The sequence below is a fragment of the Salvia hispanica genome, chromosome 6, assembly GCF_029641045.1.
Source record: "Salvia hispanica isolate PSC_SH4W2 chromosome 6, Shi_PSC_v1, whole genome shotgun sequence".
Lineage (NCBI taxonomy): Eukaryota > Viridiplantae > Streptophyta > Magnoliopsida > Lamiales > Lamiaceae > Salvia > Salvia hispanica.
Window position 1 is genome coordinate 771,486 of NC_142697.1, and position 20,682 is coordinate 792,167.

At 36.9% G+C, this 20,682-nt stretch overlaps 3 protein-coding genes across 3 annotated transcripts; all 3 read left to right on the top strand.

Annotated features, from left to right (window-relative positions):
* The first annotated feature begins 278 nt into the window (after nucleotides 1–278).
* On the top strand, nucleotides 279–3,501 carry LOC125205073 (putative late blight resistance protein homolog R1B-16). The gene has a single exon (XM_089059843.1). The coding sequence runs from the start codon at nucleotides 764–766 to the stop codon at nucleotides 2,738–2,740; it is 1,977 nt and encodes a 658-aa protein (XP_088915969.1). The 5' UTR covers nucleotides 279–763; the 3' UTR covers nucleotides 2,741–3,501.
* Nucleotides 3,502–13,330: 9,829 nt separating this feature from the next.
* On the top strand, nucleotides 13,331–15,797 carry LOC125189956 (putative late blight resistance protein homolog R1A-10). Its single transcript, XM_048087169.2, has one exon. It carries the CDS (start codon nucleotides 13,360–13,362, stop codon nucleotides 15,724–15,726), a length of 2,367 nt encoding a protein of 788 aa, XP_047943126.2. The 5' UTR covers nucleotides 13,331–13,359; the 3' UTR covers nucleotides 15,727–15,797.
* A 1,113-nt stretch (nucleotides 15,798–16,910) lies between these two features.
* LOC125205078 (putative late blight resistance protein homolog R1A-3) lies at nucleotides 16,911–19,858 on the top strand. The gene has a single exon (XM_048103892.2). It carries the CDS (start codon nucleotides 16,943–16,945, stop codon nucleotides 19,715–19,717), a length of 2,775 nt encoding a protein of 924 aa, XP_047959849.2. The 5' UTR covers nucleotides 16,911–16,942; the 3' UTR covers nucleotides 19,718–19,858.
* Nucleotides 19,859–20,682: the final 824 nt, after the last annotated feature.

Consider the following 20,682-nt stretch of genomic DNA (forward strand, 5'->3'; position numbering starts at 1 on the left):
TGAATTAACTCCATACCTAATGCATCAAACAGTCTGTATCCAATTAAACTTCGTCATTATTCTCATAAACTAGTTTCGTCATTTTCTTAATAGTGGTTGCACTAATATTTTAAAAAGGCGCATAGGAAAGTCATGTATAATGACTTGTTCATCTCTATCTGCTATAAAATGTTGCATCAATTGTGGAATCAAATACCAGATTGGTTAATTGCCTTCTTAAAGAGTGGTTCTCTTCTTTCATCTTTGAACATCAAATTGTTAGTCTTCTTTCAGCTTTGATGATCAAATTGTTTTGCCTTCTTTCAGCTTTGATATCTCTCTTCATTCAGCTTTGAGCATCAAATTGTTTGTCTTGTTTCAACCCTGAGTACAAATTGGTTGTTTTTTTCATCTTTGAATATCATATTGGGTTGCCTTCTTTCATACTCCCTCCGTTCCATAGTAATAGGAGCGTTTTTCCATTTCCGTCTGTTCCATAGTAATAGAGTCATTTCCTTTTTTAGTAAAAGTCAACACATTTTTCCACACCTACTTTACTCTCTCTTACTTTTTTCTCTCTTCATCTCTCTACCTTTTTCATTTTCCACTTTATTCTCTCTTTACTTAACTCACCTAACACAATTTTTCTTAATCTCCGTGCCGAAAAGTTTTGCCTCCATTACTATGGAACGGAGGGAGTATTTGAGTACCAACTTAGTTTCCTTTGTTCATCTCTGAATATTTCATATTGGTTGTTTCTTCCTTCATCAAAGAGTTAATAAGCATGGCAGCTTATGGAGCTCTGGTTTCTCTTATGAATATCATAGAAACACTTGAAAAACACCCTTCCCCTCCCATTTCTATCCACAAACAACAAGTTGAATCCCTCACTCAAATTGTTACCTTCTTCCAAGAGTTTCTTGATGCTTATATTTCACCAGTTGTTGCTGATGGCCATGAAGCTGATCCATTGGAGCGCCGCATTGCTGATGCGGTCTATGCAGCTGAGGATGTTTTCGAATCCCACATTGTGGATCAAATTCACAGGCAATCCAAAAAAATCAGACGATTCAGACGACATGGAAAATCAACAATTAAAGAGGAGTTCTATCACAATCTACAACAAGTGATAGCTGAAATGAATCTGGTCCAAGAAGAGGTGAAGAAGATTGCAGTCAAAGCTCAGCTGCAACAAAAGCCCATTGCTGCGCTGGCGTCTTCTTCCACTGTGAGGGAAAACATGATGGTGGGCTTTGAAGAAGTGTATGCTGAAGTTTTGGATAAGCTCACCAGAGATCATCATCGCAACTGCCAAATGATCATCTCCATCACGGGGATGGGCGGAATTGGTAAGACCACTCTCGCTAGACATCTATTTGAGAATGCACTTGTTAAAGAGCATTTTGATATTCGTGCTTGGACTACAATTTCTCAAACTTACAATGTTAGAGAAATACTCAAAGAAGTTCTTCTCCAAGCAAGTGGGGATTCGAGTGATCTTAGTGAGGCCAATATAGGACTTACATTATACCGGTATTTAAGTGGTAGGAAGTATCTCATAATAATGGATGATATGTGGAGTATAGAGGTATGGTACAGGATCAAAAGATACTTTCCTAATTTCCAAAATAAGAGTCGAATAATCATGACAACTAGGCTGTCAAACTTGTGTTCTGAGTTGGATGAGTCATATGGAGTCAGTATGGAATTTCTAGATGAGGCTAATAGTTGGGATTTTTTTTCTAAGACTGTGTTTGGGAATGAAAGTTGTCCTCTTGAGTTGGAGAATATTGGAAAGAATATTGTAGCAAATTGTAAAGGGCTTCCTTTATCAATTGCTACAATAGGAGGTCTTTTGGCAAAATCTGAGTGCAAAAGAGTATATTGGGAGAATATAGAGCAAAATTTAAGTTCAATTGTTAGTAACAGTAACGATGATTTTTTCCTGAAAATATTAAGGATGAGTTATATCTACTTACCAAACTATTTAAAGCCATGTTTTTTGTATATGGGTGTTTTTGAAGAAGATAGTGAGATTTGTGTGTCAACGCTCCTGAATCTATGGGTTTCTGAAGGACTTTTAAAACCAATGAGTGGGAAATGTTTGGACACAATTGCACAAGAGTACTTCAAGGAGTTGGTTGATAGAAATCTCATTTTAGTTGATAAGTTAGGGTCTAATGGAAATGTTAAGTACTGTAAACTTCGTTATTTGGTGAGAGATTTGTGCTTGAAAGAAGTTGAAAAAGAAAGGTTTTATCGTGTCATAAGAAATAATCCTCCAGCCAATATTAGTGAACGCCGGGTTGTTTTTCCTTTCGACAAAAAGGTGCCTTCACATATAGTCTTGGGGTCTTTCTCACATGTTCGTTCCATAATATTTAATGACTACGAAGGTGAAATTCAAATGCTTCAAAATTTTAGATTGTTGAGGACACTTAAAGCATATGATCATTATCTTGGTGCTTCGTGTGGTGCTAATTTCCTAGATATTGCTTTTGAATTGGTGAACTTGCGGTACCTTTCAATTGGAGTTCATGATAAGTCCACATTCCTTAGTTCAATTCATTTGCTTTGGAATTTGCGCACATTGATTATTTTTCATTTGGGTGATCTTATGGCACCAATTGAAATTTGGAAATTGCATCAACTTCGACATCTAGTATTTGATAATCCAGATAACGGATTGATTCTCCCAAATCCTCCTAGTAGCGAGAATGACATTGTTATTATGGAGAATCTTCGTAGCTCAAAGGAGTGAAGAATTTGTTTTTGAATGAGCATGTGGTTAAAAGAATTCCGAATGTCAAGAAGTTGTATCTGAAGTATGATGAGAAACAAATTGGGGGTGAAAATAGTCTGAGCTATCTTCAGTGTTTGAGTAAACTGGAAAGCTTCTTCTGCGAAGATGAAGATTGTCATGAGTATTTGCATAAGATTAGGTTTCCAAACTCCCTCAAGAGGTTGTTTATTCATGCCTCACGTCTCGAGCTGGAAGGCATAATGTCAAAAATTGGTTCATTACCCCTTCTTGAGAAGTTAGCAGTGCATGGGGGTTTCTTCAAAACGCGCAAGTGGGAAACATTTGAAGGCCAGTTCCCAAGCCTCAAGTTCATGCGAATGTCTGATTGTGATGATCTAGAAGATTGGATTGTGTTTGGCAACTCCAACTTTCCACTTCTCAAGGAGCTACATCTTTGCTATATGAGTGGACTGAAGGAGATCCCATTGCAAATTGCAGATATATCAACGCTGGAGTATATACATGTGGAACATTGCAGTGAATCAGCGGTAGTGTCTGCTAAAAAGATCGAAGAAGAACGAGAGAAATTATTCGGAGACCAAAAGTTTTTGGTGCGGGTTGTAGTTGTGCGTATAGGAGAAGCGCTGAAGAGCTTGGAAAGTGCCAACTTTGAAGTTGAAACTATAAGTCCGCCTGGAATTGGAATTGGAATTTGAAGAAGTTGAAGATGTTGGGCCTCACTTAGCAGGGGTTTTATTTGTAATCTTATATGTACTCCATAAAAGTTTGAGCTTTTGTTGCTTCATTAATGTAAGCTCTTTCTATTTTTCCTTTTATTCTCTTCCTGTTGTTAGTAATAGTGTTATCTTATGGAAAGTGCATACATAATTGCATAAATATACACAAAAAATTGTAATCGGCATTACATTAAATTTAAAAATGCAATAATACAATCACAATATAAAAGTAGAATAACATAACTTCCAACTTAAAATTAATAATACAATCACATGGATGTAATCAATTGTTAATTAATTATCAATCCCAAATTGTGACCAATTTTCAATCATTAGATTATAAGATCTTGTGGTTAATATAATGTCAAGGGTAATATATTTTAAATTTAAATAATTATTAATTAAATTAAAAGGGTATTAATGTCAAATCATATATGTAGTAATTATAACTAACTACTTTCTCTCTCCTCAAAATCATCTCAAATCTTTATATTTACGTAATTCTCTCAATTTAAATTATTTTTTCGCAAAAAATATATCAAACTAAAGATAATTTAATAAGGATTCCAACGAGATCTCAATTGCATATGTTCCGACGACGTCCGGGTGATGAAATTTGATAAATTATATTTCAATTTTCGTACATGTTGATAAGCAGCTTTTATCAACAAATGCAACAAAAAATCTCAATATATTGTAGGCAAAATCTCAATATTATGCATGTCCAATCTCAATAAAAATGTGTTGATATTTTCTTGTCCTTGTGTTGATATTCTAATATCATATTGTTGATATTTGTAATACACAATGTTGATATAAAAAAACACTCACGAAAATTATCATATGATAACATAATGACGATATTACCCTTTTGCTGATATTTTGTCTACTATTTATTGAGATTTGTGAGCTTTAATCTCATCCACTCATTTTAAAATCCAATGGTGGAGATTAGTCTTGATTTTGGATTAGGGTGCTATAAGCATTAGAATATGACCCAACTCTAGTAAGGTTAATTTCCGAATTTGTAATCATTTTTTTTTTTAATTTATGAATGCTGGAATTTGAATAAAAACATAAAATACCAAAAGTCAACGTCTAAAAAAAAGGGTTAAGTAAGAGAATGAATAAACTACTAGTAAATTTAGAGTGTTGAATTTTACTAAGAAAAAGATAATGATTCAGTCCAACAAAAAAAAAAAATACTCCATCGCCAATAGTCATTACAAATTTACAACCACATGATCCATCTCCAAAACGATGAACCTCTTGCTATCTCGTGCAACAACAAACTCAGCCCATTGATCGCCAAGGGTTTTTGAGGAATATCGTAGGATCCGTGTATCAATGCTTGAGAAGCTATGGATTTCTGAAGGATTTTTAAAACTAAGGAGTGGGAAATGTTTGGAAAGAATCGCGCAAGAGTACTTTAGGGAGTTGGTTGATAGAAATCTCATTTTAGTTGATGAGTTGGGGTCGATTGGAAATGTAAAGTACTGTTAGATTCATGATTTGTTGAGATATATGTGCTTGACGGAAGTTAAAAGGGAAGGGTTTTATTCTATCATAAGCGATGATCCTCCGACCAATTGTAGCAAACGTCGGGTTGTTATTCCAATAAAAACTCCAGGGTTGTTAATAAGTGAAGTCTTGGGATCTTTGTCACATGCTCGTTCTATAATATGTGTGACAAGAAGGGAGAAGTTCGACTGCCTCATCTTCGATTGTTGAGGACATTCAAAGCATATCATCACTCTATAGCTCTTTGGAAATGTGGTGCTTTCTTCCTTGATAATGTCTTTGAATTCGTGAACTCAAGGTACCTTGTTGTGACGGTTCGTAAGAAGTTACTGATATGGAGTTGGAAGACATAATGCCAAAAATCGGTTCGTTGCTTCTTCTTGAGAAGTTTGATTAAAAGATGGTCGCTTCAAAACAGGCAAGTGGGAAACAATTGAAGGTCAATTCCCAAGGCTCAAGTTTCTACAACTAGAGCATCTTGGTCTAAAAGATTGGATTGTGTCGCATAATTCTCATTTTCCAATCCTCCAGAAGCTTCATCTTCATTACTTACATCAACTGAATGAGATCCCATCAGAAATTGGAGAAATACCAACAGTCACATCAATTGAATTGGAACGTTGTAGTGAATCAGTGGTGGAGTCAGCTAAAAAGATAGTAGAGGAACAAGATGATTTATATGGAAACCAACTAGACCTTCGTTTTCGAGTCAAAGTTTGGAAGAATGATGAAGCATTGAAGAGCTTGGCAAGTGCCAACTTTGAAGTTGAATTGTGCTAGATTATTAAACTTTGTCATTATTTTCCAATTGAAGGAGGAGACAAGAATCACTCATCAAAATAAAGAACTAATGAGCGTTTGTTACTTCATTACTATAAGCTCCTTTCTCTTTTTTAGCAATATTCTGCTTAAATATATTGAACCATCAACTGTTCAACTATTACTGTATTACTTTTCTTTGGCCGGCAATTATTTATATAGCAAATACTCTATGTAAAATGATCAAAGAATCTTAAATACCGCCCTTTTAACCTATAAATCAAGAAAAAAAAAAAAAAAAACCTATAAATCAAGATATACAATTTTCCAATTGTTTGAAGATAAATTCACGATAGCAAAATACTACCTAACCTACACTTGAATAACAATTGCGAGTTAGCCTCTTCATTGAAAAGTTCAAGTAAACACTCAAAAATCTTACCAGCCTATTAACTTATAAATCAAGATATAATCTTATAATTCACCTATTGTTTGAAGATTAATTCACGATAGCAACCTAGCCCACACTTGAATAACAATTGCGCGTTTGCGTCATCATTGAAAAGGTCAAGTAAACATCACATCATAAGAAAAATATTCCTTTAGTTCCTAATAGAGGCGTTTTTATTTGGGGACGAAAATGAAGAAACTAGTGTTTTGTTAGTCAAGTGAATTGAAAATAAAGTGGGAGAAAAAAAATAAATAGAGAATAAAGTAGTAAGAGAGATTAAGTAGATTTTCTTTGTCATAAAAGAAAATAACTTAATTATTGTGGGATGACCCAATTACATTATGACAGAAGGAATACAGTACCTATTATTTTAAAACTAAAGTTCAAGTGTATTACCTTTTGGTCATAAATAATGTATTTTGATCTATATTTAAGGTTTTGTTAAAAAGTAACAGTGAACCATATTTTGACCTAACCAATAAGTTAAATATAGACAACATGTATATGTTAGATATTTTAGTGTAATTGGATTAACTTGAATGATCGGTTATTGTTATAATGATACATCATTTAAGTATGGAGGTACGGAGTGCACGCTTATTTGAATTCGTTATAATATTAGGAGCGAAGCTCCTAGATAGATGAACGGGGGTCCAAGGGGCGGCAGCCCCTGGCGGGGGTCCAAGGGGCAGAGAAATTTTTTATTTCCGACAAAGTTACTGTATCGGATATTCATCCGAAAATATAATTTCCGAAAGTCGAAGGACTAAATTGCAATTTTGGAAACCTTTGAAATTCGGTTATTTTCGGTTTCATCTCCCAACAGTTGCAATGCTTCATTGCACTGTTTCATCTTCTTCTTCTACTGATCATTTTCTGGTTCAATATCATCGAAAATACAAACAATATGATCTTCTAATACTCTGAATTTTATCCGATCAAACATTTTTGGTTGAACCCCGAAATTGATTTGATCTGAAAATGATAAACACGACTTTCAGATATCCGATTTTTATTTCTCTGTTTTATATCTCCCTAACAATGTATTGTCTATGACCAAAAAGTAACACACTAAAATGTATAGGACTAAATAGATTTTTTGTGCAAATGTACTAACCAAATTTGGACTTTAAAACACCTTTGCTCATTAATCTTTTACGAAACTATTAAATATGAACAAAAACAAATTGTTTAATAACAAAAGCTAACACATTTCATGTATGGTACGAAAAAGGTTTTTTTGAACAAATGTTAATAACTAATTTTAGACTATATACTACTCTATGTCACACTCAAGATGATCACATTCTTGAGTAACACGGGATTTTAGTAAATGTTGTTAGGTAGAATAAAGTAGAGAGAAAAAAGTACTTAGAATATTTTCATGAGAAGAGAGGAGAGAGGTTATTTCCAAAATTGGAAAATAACCATCTTAATTGGGACAAATAAAAAAGGAAAGATTGTCATCTTGAATGAGAGGAGAGAGTACTAAAGACTATATCAAGTTTTATATAACTTATATAAATAAAGCTACCGCTATTGGCTTAATTAATATATTTCGTACCATACAAAAATATTGACCTTTATTTAATATGGAGAAGCCAAGTCTTTATCTATAAATAAAGATGCAACTCTCAAATTTGAAATCAGAGTGGTTAATTGTCTTATTCCGCCTTTGAATAAAAGATTGGTTATTTTGATCTCTATCTTCTATAAAAAGGTACCATTCTCAATTGTGGAATCATAACAATACGAAAATGGTTAATTGTCTTTCTAAAGACTGTCTTCTTTCATATCTTTCAGCACCAATTTCTGTCTTCTTTCATCTCTGAATATCATATTGGTTATCTTCTTTGATTCAAAGAGTTAATAAGCATGGCAGCTTATGGAGCTCTGGTTTCTCTTATGCATATTGTAATTGCGATGCAGGTTCAAATTCAAATCGGGTGAACGAAAACTAAGAGCAGAAAACACAACGCACAAAGGATTACGTGGTTCGGCTGCAAAAAGCCTACATCCACGGAGAAGATGAGCCCTCTTTATTCACTGACTCTCAAGATGGAATTTACAGAGGAAGATTACAATCAATTCACACTCAAACTATCACAATCTCTCAAGAACTCTCTATTCTCTTGGATGATCTTGAAGAATATGATAATCTCACAAAGAAAGCGTAAAATCGACTCTAACTGATTAACAACCTTAAGGAATTGAATCAGAGATGTATATATACTCTCCATGGCTTACGGTTTCAGCCCCAATTTGATCAAGTGAGCTGATTCTTCTTCAACACCTTAAACCCCTCTTTCTCTTCCTTAATTGCAAACCAGTCCCTCAACTTAGTAAGTTGTTCAATTGCTCCCATCACTTCCAACAAATCTCCACCTTGGGACAAGTGAACAAATCTTGGACCATCTTCTCTTCCTTCTCCATTCTCTTATTTCTGCTTCAAGCCAATCAGCTCCAAGCAATACTTCAACTTGGTGCTAGGAATGACTTTAGTGAGTATATCTGATGCATTATCATCTGTAGACACCTTAGTTACTCTCACAGATCCTTTGTTAACTTCATCTCTGATAAAATGAAGTCTTACATCCACATGTTTACTCCTTTCATGGAAGGTTTGGTGCTTAGTCAAGCAAATCGCACTAGCACTGTCACATTTGATCTCCACTGATTCTTGATTAATTCCGAAATCCCCCAGAATCCCTTTAAGCCAAAATGATTCCTTTACTGCTTCAGCAAGTGCTATATATTCTGCCTCTGTAGTAGAAAGAGCTACCACAGATTGCAAGCAAGATTTCCAACTTACTGCAGCTCCATTCATAGTAAACACATATCCTGACTGTGACTTTCTTGTGTCATAGCTCACTGCATAATCTGAGTCAGAGAATCCTATCAATTGTTCTCCACCTCCACCCTGATTTCTCTTGAACAATATCCCATATTCTGTAGTCCCCTTCAAGTACCTCAAAATCCACTTCAATGCCTGCCAATGTTCAATACCTGATTAGCCATAAATCTGCTCACCACACTTATAGCATGACTGAGATCTGGTCTTGTGCAAACCATAGTGTACATGATACTCCCAATGATGCTAGCATATGGTATCTTATCCATTTCCCTTCTCTCATCATCAGTAGTGGGGCATTGCTCCTTGCTCAGCTTAAAATGTTGTGCTAATGGCAGTGTTACTGATTTTGAGTCAGCCATCTGGAACCTTTTGAGAACCTTGTTCAAGTAGTCTCCTTGAGTTAACCTCAACTCTCCTTTACTTCTTTCTCTGATAATATCCATGCCAAGGATCCTCTTGGCATTGCCAAGGTCTTTCATCTCAAACCTTTCTTGCAACTGTTTCTTCACTCTTTGAACCTCTGCAATGTTTGGTGCTGCTACAAGCATATCATCAACATAGAGAAGTAAATATGATGAGACCTCATCTGCTTTCTTCCTGATATAGACACAATCATCATACTTGGATTTTACAAATCCTATACTCTGCATATATTCATCAAATTTGAGATACCACTGCCTAGAGCTTTGTTTAAGGCCATACAAACTCTTTTTCAGCTGACAGACCTTTCCCTCATCTCCTCTCTTGATGAAACCCTCAGGCTGCTCCATGTATATGGTTTTAATGAGATCACCGTGTAGGAACGCTGTTTTGACATCCAATTGATGCAATTCCCAGTTTCTCTGCACCACAATGTCAAGTAGGATTCTAATGGAGCTGTGTTTTACAACCGGAGAGAAAACCTCATTATAATCTATCCCCTCTTTCTGTGTGTATCCCTTTGCTACCAAACGAGCCTTAAACCTCACATTGTCATTCTGGAAGGCCTCTATCTTCTTCTTGAATACCCACTTTGATCCAATAGTTTTCTGATTCTTTGGTCTGAGAACCAGAACCCAGGTTTTGTTCTTGTACAAGGAATCTATCTCCTCTTGCATCGCTTTCATCCATCTATCTTTCTCTGGAGTTCTCATTGCATCTTTGAAGGTAGATGGCTCGTGATAGTCAATGCTTTCTGCAACAGACAATGCATAATATACCATGTCATAGTCTGCAAACCTAGCAGGAAGCTTATTCTGTCTTCTTGGTCTGCCCTCTCTCTGTGTTGGAGCTATTGGAGTTGGAACTCTTGAAGATTCTGCTTCATTTCCCTCACTGAAATCTGGTCTCTGACTTTCACTACCAGGTGACTCACTCTCAGCACCTCCAACATGAGGCAACTCCACCTCAACATGAGCAACATCAGACCTTTTGTTCAGAAATGGCATTTCATCCTCCTTGAATATCACATCCCTGCTGATCACTACCTTCCCCTTTCCTGGTTCAGTGCACCATAACCTGTAGCCTTTCACTCCCTTTTGGTAACCCAACATAACACATCTGATTGCCCTTGCCTCCAACTTTCCCTGCCTATTATGAGCAAAAGCTCTTGAGCCAAAAATCCTGAGCTTGCTGTAATCACCAACAGAGCCATACCATTTGTTATCCGAAACCAATGGCTGATGATGGGCATTTATTAATCAACACAGCAGCTGTAGCTGCTGCCTCTCCCCAGAAATACTTTGGCAAGCCTGACTGGAGAAGCATACATCTCACCCTCTCAAGGATGGTTCTATTTGCCCTTTCAGCCACACCATTCTGCTGGGGATTATTTGGCACGGTCCTATGCCTCTTAATCCCCTTTGACTTACAAAACTCATCAAAATGTGTAGATAAAAATTCCAACCCGTTATCAGTTCTAAGGCATCTAAGTGAAACCCTCTTCTCAGTCTCTACCTCCTGGCACCATTCCTTAAACTTTGTAAAAGCATCAGATTTTTCCTTCATCACATACAACCATATTTTTCTAGAAAAATCATCTATAATGGTGAGAAAATACCTGCCTCCTCCAATACTTTGGGTCTGAGCAGGTCCCCATATATCACTGTGTGCATAGTCTAGTGGAGACTCTGAGGTGTGCTTCCCCTTTTGATAACTGAGCTTCTTGCTTTTTCCCAATATACACTGCTCACACTTAGCAATTTCTTCCTCACAATCTTCTGAGCTTGCATCTATAACCCCAGACTTGACCAATTCTTTTAGTCCAGTGAAGCCCACATGGCCTAATCTCTTATGCCAGATTTGAAGATCTATTTTCTCTGTAAAATTTACTTCATTGCAGATGGCTTTGGCCTGCAGGTAATAAAGGTTGTTGTATCTGTGAGCTTCCATCATGATCTTTCCATCCTTTCTGACCTGCATCACTCCACCTCTTGAAGCAAATTCAAACCCCTTATTCTCAAGAAGACCCAAGGAGATCAGGTTCCTCTTGATTTCTGGTATGTACCTCACATCAGTGAGGATCTTGAATGTTCCATCTTCCATGATGAACTTCACCTTTCCTTTTCCTTTTACCCTGCAGACATGATCATTGCCTAGTAGAACAGTACCATCAGAATCTTCAATATCCATGATCCAATCTCTGTGTGAAGTCATGTGAAAACTACATCCAGAGTCCATCACCCATGAATTTGACATTCTCCTATCAGTGACATTCATGACTTGTGCCATCTCAATCTGTTCAGCAACATCTGCAGTGTCTGGGGCCTTCTTTTCCTCTGCTAGTTTCCTTTTAAGTGCATAGCAGTCCTTCTTGAGATGCCCAGGCTTCTTGCAATGGTGACACGATCTAGTCTCCTTTCCATCAGCCCCCTTATCCTTCCAAGATTTCTTCTGAGACTTTTTCTTCCCAGACTTCTTGGTATCATGCTTGATATTCAGACTTTCTGCTGCAACATCAACAGATTTAGAGCTAGATTTCTGGACCTCCTTGAGTTTCAAGGCAGAATACACCTCCTCATATGTTATCTTTGAATCCCTGCCCAAGAGAATCGCATCTTTAAACTGCTCATAGCAATTGGGGAGTGAATTCAATAGCATTAGAGCCTTGTCTTCATCCTTGATCTTCTCATCTATCATCTCTAGATCATCCACACACTTCCCAAACTCCTCCAATTGCTCAAGAACACTCTTACTCTCCAAGATCTTGAAAGTAAAAAGTTTCTGCTTCAAATGGAGGCGATTCGCCAGTGACTTGGTCATGTACAACGACTCAAGTTTTGCCCAAACATCAGCTGCCGTCTCCTCCTTGGAGACTTCCCTCAACACTCTGTCACTTAAGCTCAAGATCAGAGTGCTGTAGGCTTTATCTTGGAGCTCTTGTTTCTTCACGATTGCCCTTTCATCCGTCTCCTCGGCCTCGGCCTCGGCATCGTTTCCCCTTTTCAAGATCCCCCACAGCCCTTGCTGCATCATAACTGCCTTCATCTTCAATTTCCACAGCCCGAAATCGTTGCTTCCGGTGAACTTCTCCATCTCGAATTTCGCGGTCGACATCGCAATCAACTTCCCACAGACGACGCCAATTTGTAATTGCGATGCAGGTTCAAATTCAAATCGGGTGAACGAAAACTAAGAGCAGAAAACACAACGCACAAAGGATTACGTGGTTCGGCTGCAAAAAGCCTACATCCACGGAGAAGATGAGCCCTCTTTATCCACTGACTCTCAAGATGGAATTTACAGAGGAAGATTACAATCAATTCACACTCAAACTATCACAATCTCTCAAGAACTCTCTATTCTCTTGGATGATCTTGAAGAATATGATAATCTCACAAAGAAAGCGTAAAATCGACTCTAACTGATTAACAACCTTAAGGAATTGAATCAGAGATGTATATATACTCTCCATGGCTTACGGTTTCAGCCCCAATTTGATCAAGTGAGCTGATTCTTCTTCAACACCTTAAACCCCTCTTTCTCTTCCTTAATTGCAAACCAGTCCCTCAACTTAGTAAGTTGTTCAATTGCTCCCATCACTTCCAACACATATTATAGATACCCTTCGCAAACATCCTTCCCCTCCAATTCGTATTGACAAAAAACAAGTTGAATTCTCACTCAAAATGTTACCATCTTGCAGGAGTTTCTTGATGCTTATATATCCCCTGTTGCCGGTAGCCATGAAGCTGATCCATTGGAGCGTCGTATTGCTGATGCAGTTTATGCAGCCGAGGATGTTATCGAATCACAAATTGTGCTTCAAATCGACAAACGATCCCCAATCGTTGAGGGTCATGACTTCTATCAAGATCTGCAGACAGTGATAGAAGAAATGAATTTGATCAAGAATGAGGTGGAGAAGATTGCAGTGGAAGCTCACCTGCAGCAAAAGCCCGTTGCTGCGTTAACGTCTTCATCCTCTGTGAAGGAAAACGTGATGGTGGGCTTTGAGGAAGTGTTTCGTGAAGCTTTGGATAAGCTCACTGGATATCAACGCAGCTGCGAAATCATCCCTATCACGGGGATGGGTGGAATTGGTAAGACCACTCTTGCCCGAAGTTTATTTGAGAATGCTCTTGTTAAGGAGCATTTTAAAATTCGTGCTTGGACTACAATTTCTCAAACTTTTAATGTTAGAGAAACACTTAGAGAAGTTCTTTTCCAAGCAAGTGGTGATTCAAGTAGTGATATGAGTGAGGAAGAATTGGGAAAAAAATTATACAAGTTTTTATTTGGTAGGAGGTATCTCGTAATAATGGATGATATGTGGAGTGTAGAGGTGTGGGAGAAGATAAAATTTTTCTTTCCTAATAACGAAAATGGTAGTCGGATAATCGTAACCACTAGATTGTCAAACTTGAGTTCTTCGTTGAATGAGTCTTATAGGGTTAATATGCAATTTCTTGATAAGGGAAGTAGTTGGAGATTGTTTTGTAAGATTGTGTTTGAGAAAGAAAGTTGTCCTCCTGAGTTGGAGAATATTGGAAAGAATATTGTAGTACAATGTAAGGGGCTTCCTTTATCAATTGTTACAATAGGAGGTCTTTTGGCAAAATCTAAGCGCGCGATAGAATATTGGAAGCATGTAGAGCAAAATTTAAATTCAATTGTTATCAACAAGAATGATGAATTTTGCTTGAAAATCTTAAGGATGAGCTATATCTATCTGCCAAACTATTTGAAGCCGTGTTTTTTGTATATGGGTTTTTTTGAAGAAGATCGTAGGATACGTGTGTCAATGCTCAAGATGTTATGGGTTTGTGAAGGGTTTCTAAAACCAAGGAATGGGAAAAGTTTGGAAATAATTGCACAAGAGTATTTTAAGGAGTTGGTTGATAGAAATCTCATTTTAATTGATAGGTTGGGGTTTACTGGAAATATTAAGTATTGTAAAATTCATGATTTGTTGAGAGATTTGTGTTTGAAAGAAGTTGAAAAGGAAAGATTTTATCATGTCATAAGAGACGATCCTCTACACATAACTTGTGAACGCCGGGTTGTTCTGAAAACAGAAGTGTTGTTAATAAATAAAGTCTTGGGATCTTTATCACATGCTCGTTCTATAATATGTGATTATGATGAAAACAGCCAGAGTGAAGTTCGACTGCCTCACAATCTTAGATTGTTGAGAACTTTCAAAGCATATGATGATAGTGATTATCGTTCTTTGATGTACTCATTCTTTTTGAATGGTTCTTATTTCCTAGATAATGTGTTTGAATTGGTGAATTCACGATACCTTGCTGTAAGCGTTCATGTCGAGTCAAAATTCCCTACTTCAGTTGATTTGCTTTGGAATTTGCACACATTGATCATTTGTTGTAGAGATATTGTTGTACCAATTGGAATTTGGAAACTGCATCAACTTCAGCATCTCGAGTTTGCCTCAAGGAACTTGAATCTCCCGGATCCTCCTAGTGGTGACAATGACATTGTTGTTATGGAGAATCTGCATACCCTCAAAGGAGTGAAGAATTGGGTTTTGAATGAGGAGGTGGTCAAAAGAATTCCCAATGTGAAGAAATTGCATCTAAAATACAATGAGGTGAAGCAAATAGAGGGAGAAAATTGTGTCAGCTATCTTCACTGTTTTAGCAAATTGGAAAGTTTCTTCTGCGATGGATTTGGAAGTCATGAGTATTTGCAAGGGATAAGGCTCCCTCACTCTCTCAAGAAATTGTCTATTGATGCCTCTTTTCCTCTGGAGTTGGAAGACATAATGCCAAAAATCGGTTCATTGCCCCTTCTTAAGAAATTTGTATTACGCCATGGTTTCTTCAAAACAGGTAAGTGGGAAACAATTGAAGGTCAATTCACAAGTCTCAAGTTTCTACGGTTGGAGCATTGTAAAGGTCTAGAAGATTGGATTGTGTCACACAGCTCTCACTTTCCACTCCTCCAAAACCTTGTTCTTCATGGTTTTCGTCAATTGAAGGAGATCCCAGCAGAAATTGGAGAGATAGCAACTCTGAAGTCTATTTCATTGGACAGTTGCAGTGAATCAGCAGTGATGTCAACTAAACTCATAGTAGAGGAACAAGAGGAATTATATGGAGAGACAGACCTTCATGTTCGTGTTTCGACTACTGATGAATCACTGAGGTGCTTTGCAAGTGTCAACTTTGAAGTTCATGTGTATCAGTTCATAAAATATCCTCCTCCCATTTACACAGGAGAAGATGATGGAAATTGCTTATGAAAATAGAACGTGAGATTTTTTTGTAACCTCTTGTAAAAAGTTTGAGCATTTTGTTGCTTCATTACTGTAAAGCTCTTTCTGTCTTTCATTTCATTCTACTCAAATAAATAAGGGCTTTATCTTCCTAATACAATTTTCTGCTCAAATTTCTTAATACATAATAAGAAAATTAAATCTTCTATTGCTGCTAAGTTCTGCCAACTTAAAGAAAATATACCAGATTTGATCCAATACAATAGTACTCCCTCCGTCCCAGATAATTTGGGACACTTTGACCCTGCACAAGTTTTAAGAAATCTAATGGAAAGTGAGTTGAAAAAGTTGGTGGGATGTGAGTCATACTTTTAAAATATTAGTTTTATAATAAAATGTGAGTAGGAATGAGTTTGTGGAATATAAGATCCACTACCAAAAATGGTAGAAGTGAAGTGGGACAAATTATGTGGGACGGCCCGAAATGAAATACCGGGTCGAATTATCTGGGACGGAGGGAGTACTACTTATTACTATAACAAATATTTATACTCCATTTAAAATGGATCAATAAATATTTACCACTCCTATAACCTATAAATCAAGAACTAATCATACTGAATGCACATTTAAAAGTTAAATAGCACTTGTGAATTACCATCATCATCGAAGATAGTGATCAAGCGAATAAACATCGAAAATATGTCAAACCAGATCCAACTGTAGTTTGAGAAAATTTTATATACGCCGTTAATTAGCTGGAAAGAGAATAAAGAATATAAATGAAGCATTAAGTAGGAGAAACTCAAAGTAGTTTTTTGCAAAAAATAAAAATAAAAAAATCCAACAACTGAAAAAAGAAATAAGATTCTAGGACAGTGGGATGGAGGGAATAGTATTTATTTTAAGATGCATAAAAAGTCTGCATCCAACGACTTCGAACTTTGACTTAGAACTAAAATGTGTGTGAATAAAGATAGTGATTTTGTGTTCACACCTTCATGATTACTAGTACAGCCAATAAAACATAGGTCCCAACTATCTTAGCTATAATGTGGAAGCGAGAAAAAAGCTAGCCACTTAGCCTTAGTGACTGAGGTGAATAATAACCTCACCTTTTCTTATTTGAATTGTTCATCTTTGTCTTCTACTTATATCATATTGCAATTCTAAAGTGTGGAGTCATAATGCTATATTATTGTCTTCTCATTTTCATTGTGTGCATTCATAGATTGAGTTAAGCATGGCTGCTTATGCAGCTCTGGTTTCTCTTATGCATATCATAGATACTCTTCACAAACATCCTTCCCCTCCAATTTCTATTGACAAAAAACAAGTTGAATCTCTCACTCAAATTGTTACCTTCTTGCAAGAATCTCTTGATGGATATATTTCCCCTGTTGTTGCTGATGGCCGTGAAGCTGATCCATTGGAGCGTCGCATTGCTGATGCAGTTTATGCAGCTGAGGATGTTATCGAATCCCATATTGTGCTAAATATTCACACATCTTCCACAATGCATGAAGACATCATCAATAAATCCCAAATCGTGGCTCAAAATGGTAGACGATCCACGATACGTGGGAAGATGAACAGCTTGTTTCGAGGTGTGTGTAAATGCACAAGCCCAACCACAACTGCAACCGCAACTGCAACTGCAACTATTGAAGATGACTTCTTTCATGAGCTTCAACAAGTGATAGAAGAGTTGAGTCGGATAAAGAAAGAAGCCATGGAGACTGTAGTTGTCACTCGGCTGCAGAGAGAGGTTCCTCGTGCTAGTTCGTTGATATCTTCCTCCACCGCGAAGGAAAACGTGATGGTGGGCTTTGACGATGTTTTTCTTGAAGTTTTGGATAAGCTCACCGGAGATCAACTAAACTGCCAAATCATCCCAATCACGGGGATGGGCGGAATTGGTAAGACCACTCTTGTCCGAAATCTATTTGAGAATGCACTTGTTAAGGAGCATTTTGATATTCGTGCTTGGACTACAATTTCTCAAACTTATAGTGTTAGAGAGACACTTAGAGGAGTTCTTTTTCAAGCAAGTGGTGATTCAAGTAGTGATTTGAGTGAGGAAGAATTGGGGGGAAAATTGTACAAGTTTTTATATGGTAGGAGGTATCTTGTTATACTTGACGATATGTGGAGTATAGAGGTGTGGGACAAGATCAAAGCTTTCTTTCCGAACCCTTATGGCGAAAATAGGAGTCGAATAATCATAACAACTAGACTAACAAACTTGGGTTCACAGTTGAATGAGTCTTATAGAGTTGGTATGAAATTTCTAGATGAGGCTAGCAGTTGGGAATTGTTTTGTAAGACAGTGTTTGGAAAAGAAAGTTGTCCTCGTGAGTTAGAGAATATTGGAAAGAATATTGTAGCAAATTGTAAAGGGCTTCCTCTATCAATTGCTACGATTGGAGGTCTTTTGGCAAAATCTAAGCATACAAGAGAAAATTGGGAACTTATAGAGCAAAATTTAAATTCTATTGTTATTAATGATAATGATGAATTTTGCTATAAAATATTGAGGATGAGCTATATCTATGTGCCAAACTATTTGAAGCCATGCTTTTTGTATATGGGTGTTTTTGAGGAAGATCGTAGGATCCGCGTCTCAATGCTCAAGAAGTTATGGGTTGCTGAAGGATTTTTAAAACCAATGAGTGGAAAATGTATGGAAACAACTGCGCAAGAGTACTTGAAAGAGTTGGTTGGTAGAAATCTCATTTTAGTTGATAAGTTAGGGTCTACTGGAAATGTTAAATATTGTAAAATTCATGACTTGATGAGAGATATGTGTTTGAAAGAAGTTGAAAAGGAAAGGTTTTATCGTGTCGTAAGAGATGATCCTACAACAAATAACAGCGAACGTCGGGTTGTTTTTCCATTTAAGACTCCAGGGTTGTCAATAAATGAAGTTTTGGGATCTTTATCACATGCTCGTTCCATACTACGTGATTACGGGAAGGGGGATGGAGAAGTTCGATTGCCTCGCAATCTTAGGTTGCTGAGGACATTCAAAGCATATTATGTAGACACTTTCAGTGGTGCTTATTTCCTAGATAATGTGTTTGAATTGGTGAACTCACGGTACCTTGCTGTTAGAGTTCATGAAAAGTCGAAATTCCCCGCTTCGATTGATCTGCTTTGGAATCTTCATACATTGATTATTCATTGCTTGGATGATCTTATCGCACCGATTGAAATTTGGAAACTGCATCAACTTCAGCATCTCGAGTTTAGGCGCCGCAAATTGATGCTCCCGGATCCTCCTAGTGGCAACAATGACATTGTTTTCATGGAGAATTTGCAGACACTCAAAGGAGTTCTGAATTTGTTTTTGAATGAGGATGTGGTTAGAAGAATTCCTAATGTAAGGAAATTGCTTCTAATGTATAATGTGAAACAAATGAAGGGAGAAAATTGTCTCAGCTATCTTCAGTGTTTGAGTAAATTGGAAAACTTTTGTTGCTTCACCAGAAATGGATGTGATGAGTATTGGCAGTGGATAAGGTTCCCACACTCCATTAAGAAGTTGTGTATTGTTGCCTCTTATGATATGGAAGTGGAGGACATAATGCCAAAGATTGGTTCATTGCCTCTTCTTGAGAAGTTTGTATTGAAATATGGTTTCTTCAGAACAGGCAAGTGGGAAACAGTTAAAGGCCAGTTCTCGAGCCTCAAGTTTCTACATTTGGATCTTTGTAATAGTCTAGAAGATTGGATTGTGTCAGACAGGTCTCACTTTCCACTTCTGCAGAAGCTTCGTCTTTGTAGTTTAGTTCAACTGGAGGGGATCCCAGCCGAAGTCGGAGAAATAGCAACCTTGATATCGATTGATGTGGAATATTGCAGTGAATCGGTGGTGGTGTCAGCTAAAAAGATTGTAGAGGAACACGAAGATTTATATGGAGACCAACTAGACCTTTGCGTTCGAGTCAAGGTTTGGAAGAAAGATGAATCACTGAAGAGCTTGGCAAGTGCCAACTTTGAAGTTGAAGTGTGGTAGGTTATTAAAGAACTAACCTAACCTTGTAAAAAAGTTTTAGCATTTGGAGTTGGAGTGACATATATATAGTCTTTGTAATCTGTGTGAACATCTGTTGCTTCATTAATGCATGCTCTTTCTATTGTTCCTTTTTTTACATAATTTGATGATTAAATCATTTCTGCCAACTTGGTTTAAAATTTAAATTAACCTTCAGCCTTGAATGAAATTAAATCATACTACTATTAACCTGGAGATAACTGCACCATTTAGAGGAGGTATCCCTGTAATCAAATTGGATGGGAAACTTCCACATATCTCCATCAATATAATGTAGAGTTTGAATTTTGTAAGCCTTTAATTAATGAAATTTGATTTCGTTTCTTGAGTTATAATCTTGAAATACCCTAAAGTTTAAAATTTATTTTAAAATGTGAAGAAAGGTAGCTGGTTCTCAATTAAATATCCCAAAAACTATTTCCCCAACCACCATATTAGTCCAAAATGTACATATATAATTAAGGTAAGTAACTTTATAGTTATATGTTAGACACATTAGTTTCAAAAATCAATATAATTATATAGCTATAGATGAGCGGAAGCTCCCTCTATGTAAAGAAAATACTAGTTTATGCTAAAGCATGGACCAACTTTCTTAGCTGTTTGGCAATAAAGTGGAATATACTAATTGGGGTGACTAAAAAAGTCTGTTCCTAACGACTCAACCATATTTTATACTCCCTCCGTCCCAAGAAAGATGACCCATTTCTTGGACGGCACGGGATTTTATGCAACTTTATTTTGTGTGTTAAGTGGAGAGAGTAAAGTAAGAGAGAGAGAATAAAGTAGAGATAAATGGGTTTCCATTTTAAGCAATGGGTCATCTTAATTGGGACAAACCAAAAAGGAAAGTGGGTCATCTACAATGGGACGGAGGGAGTACATCTCAATAATGCTGCATGTTTCATCTCAACTTGGAGTGATAA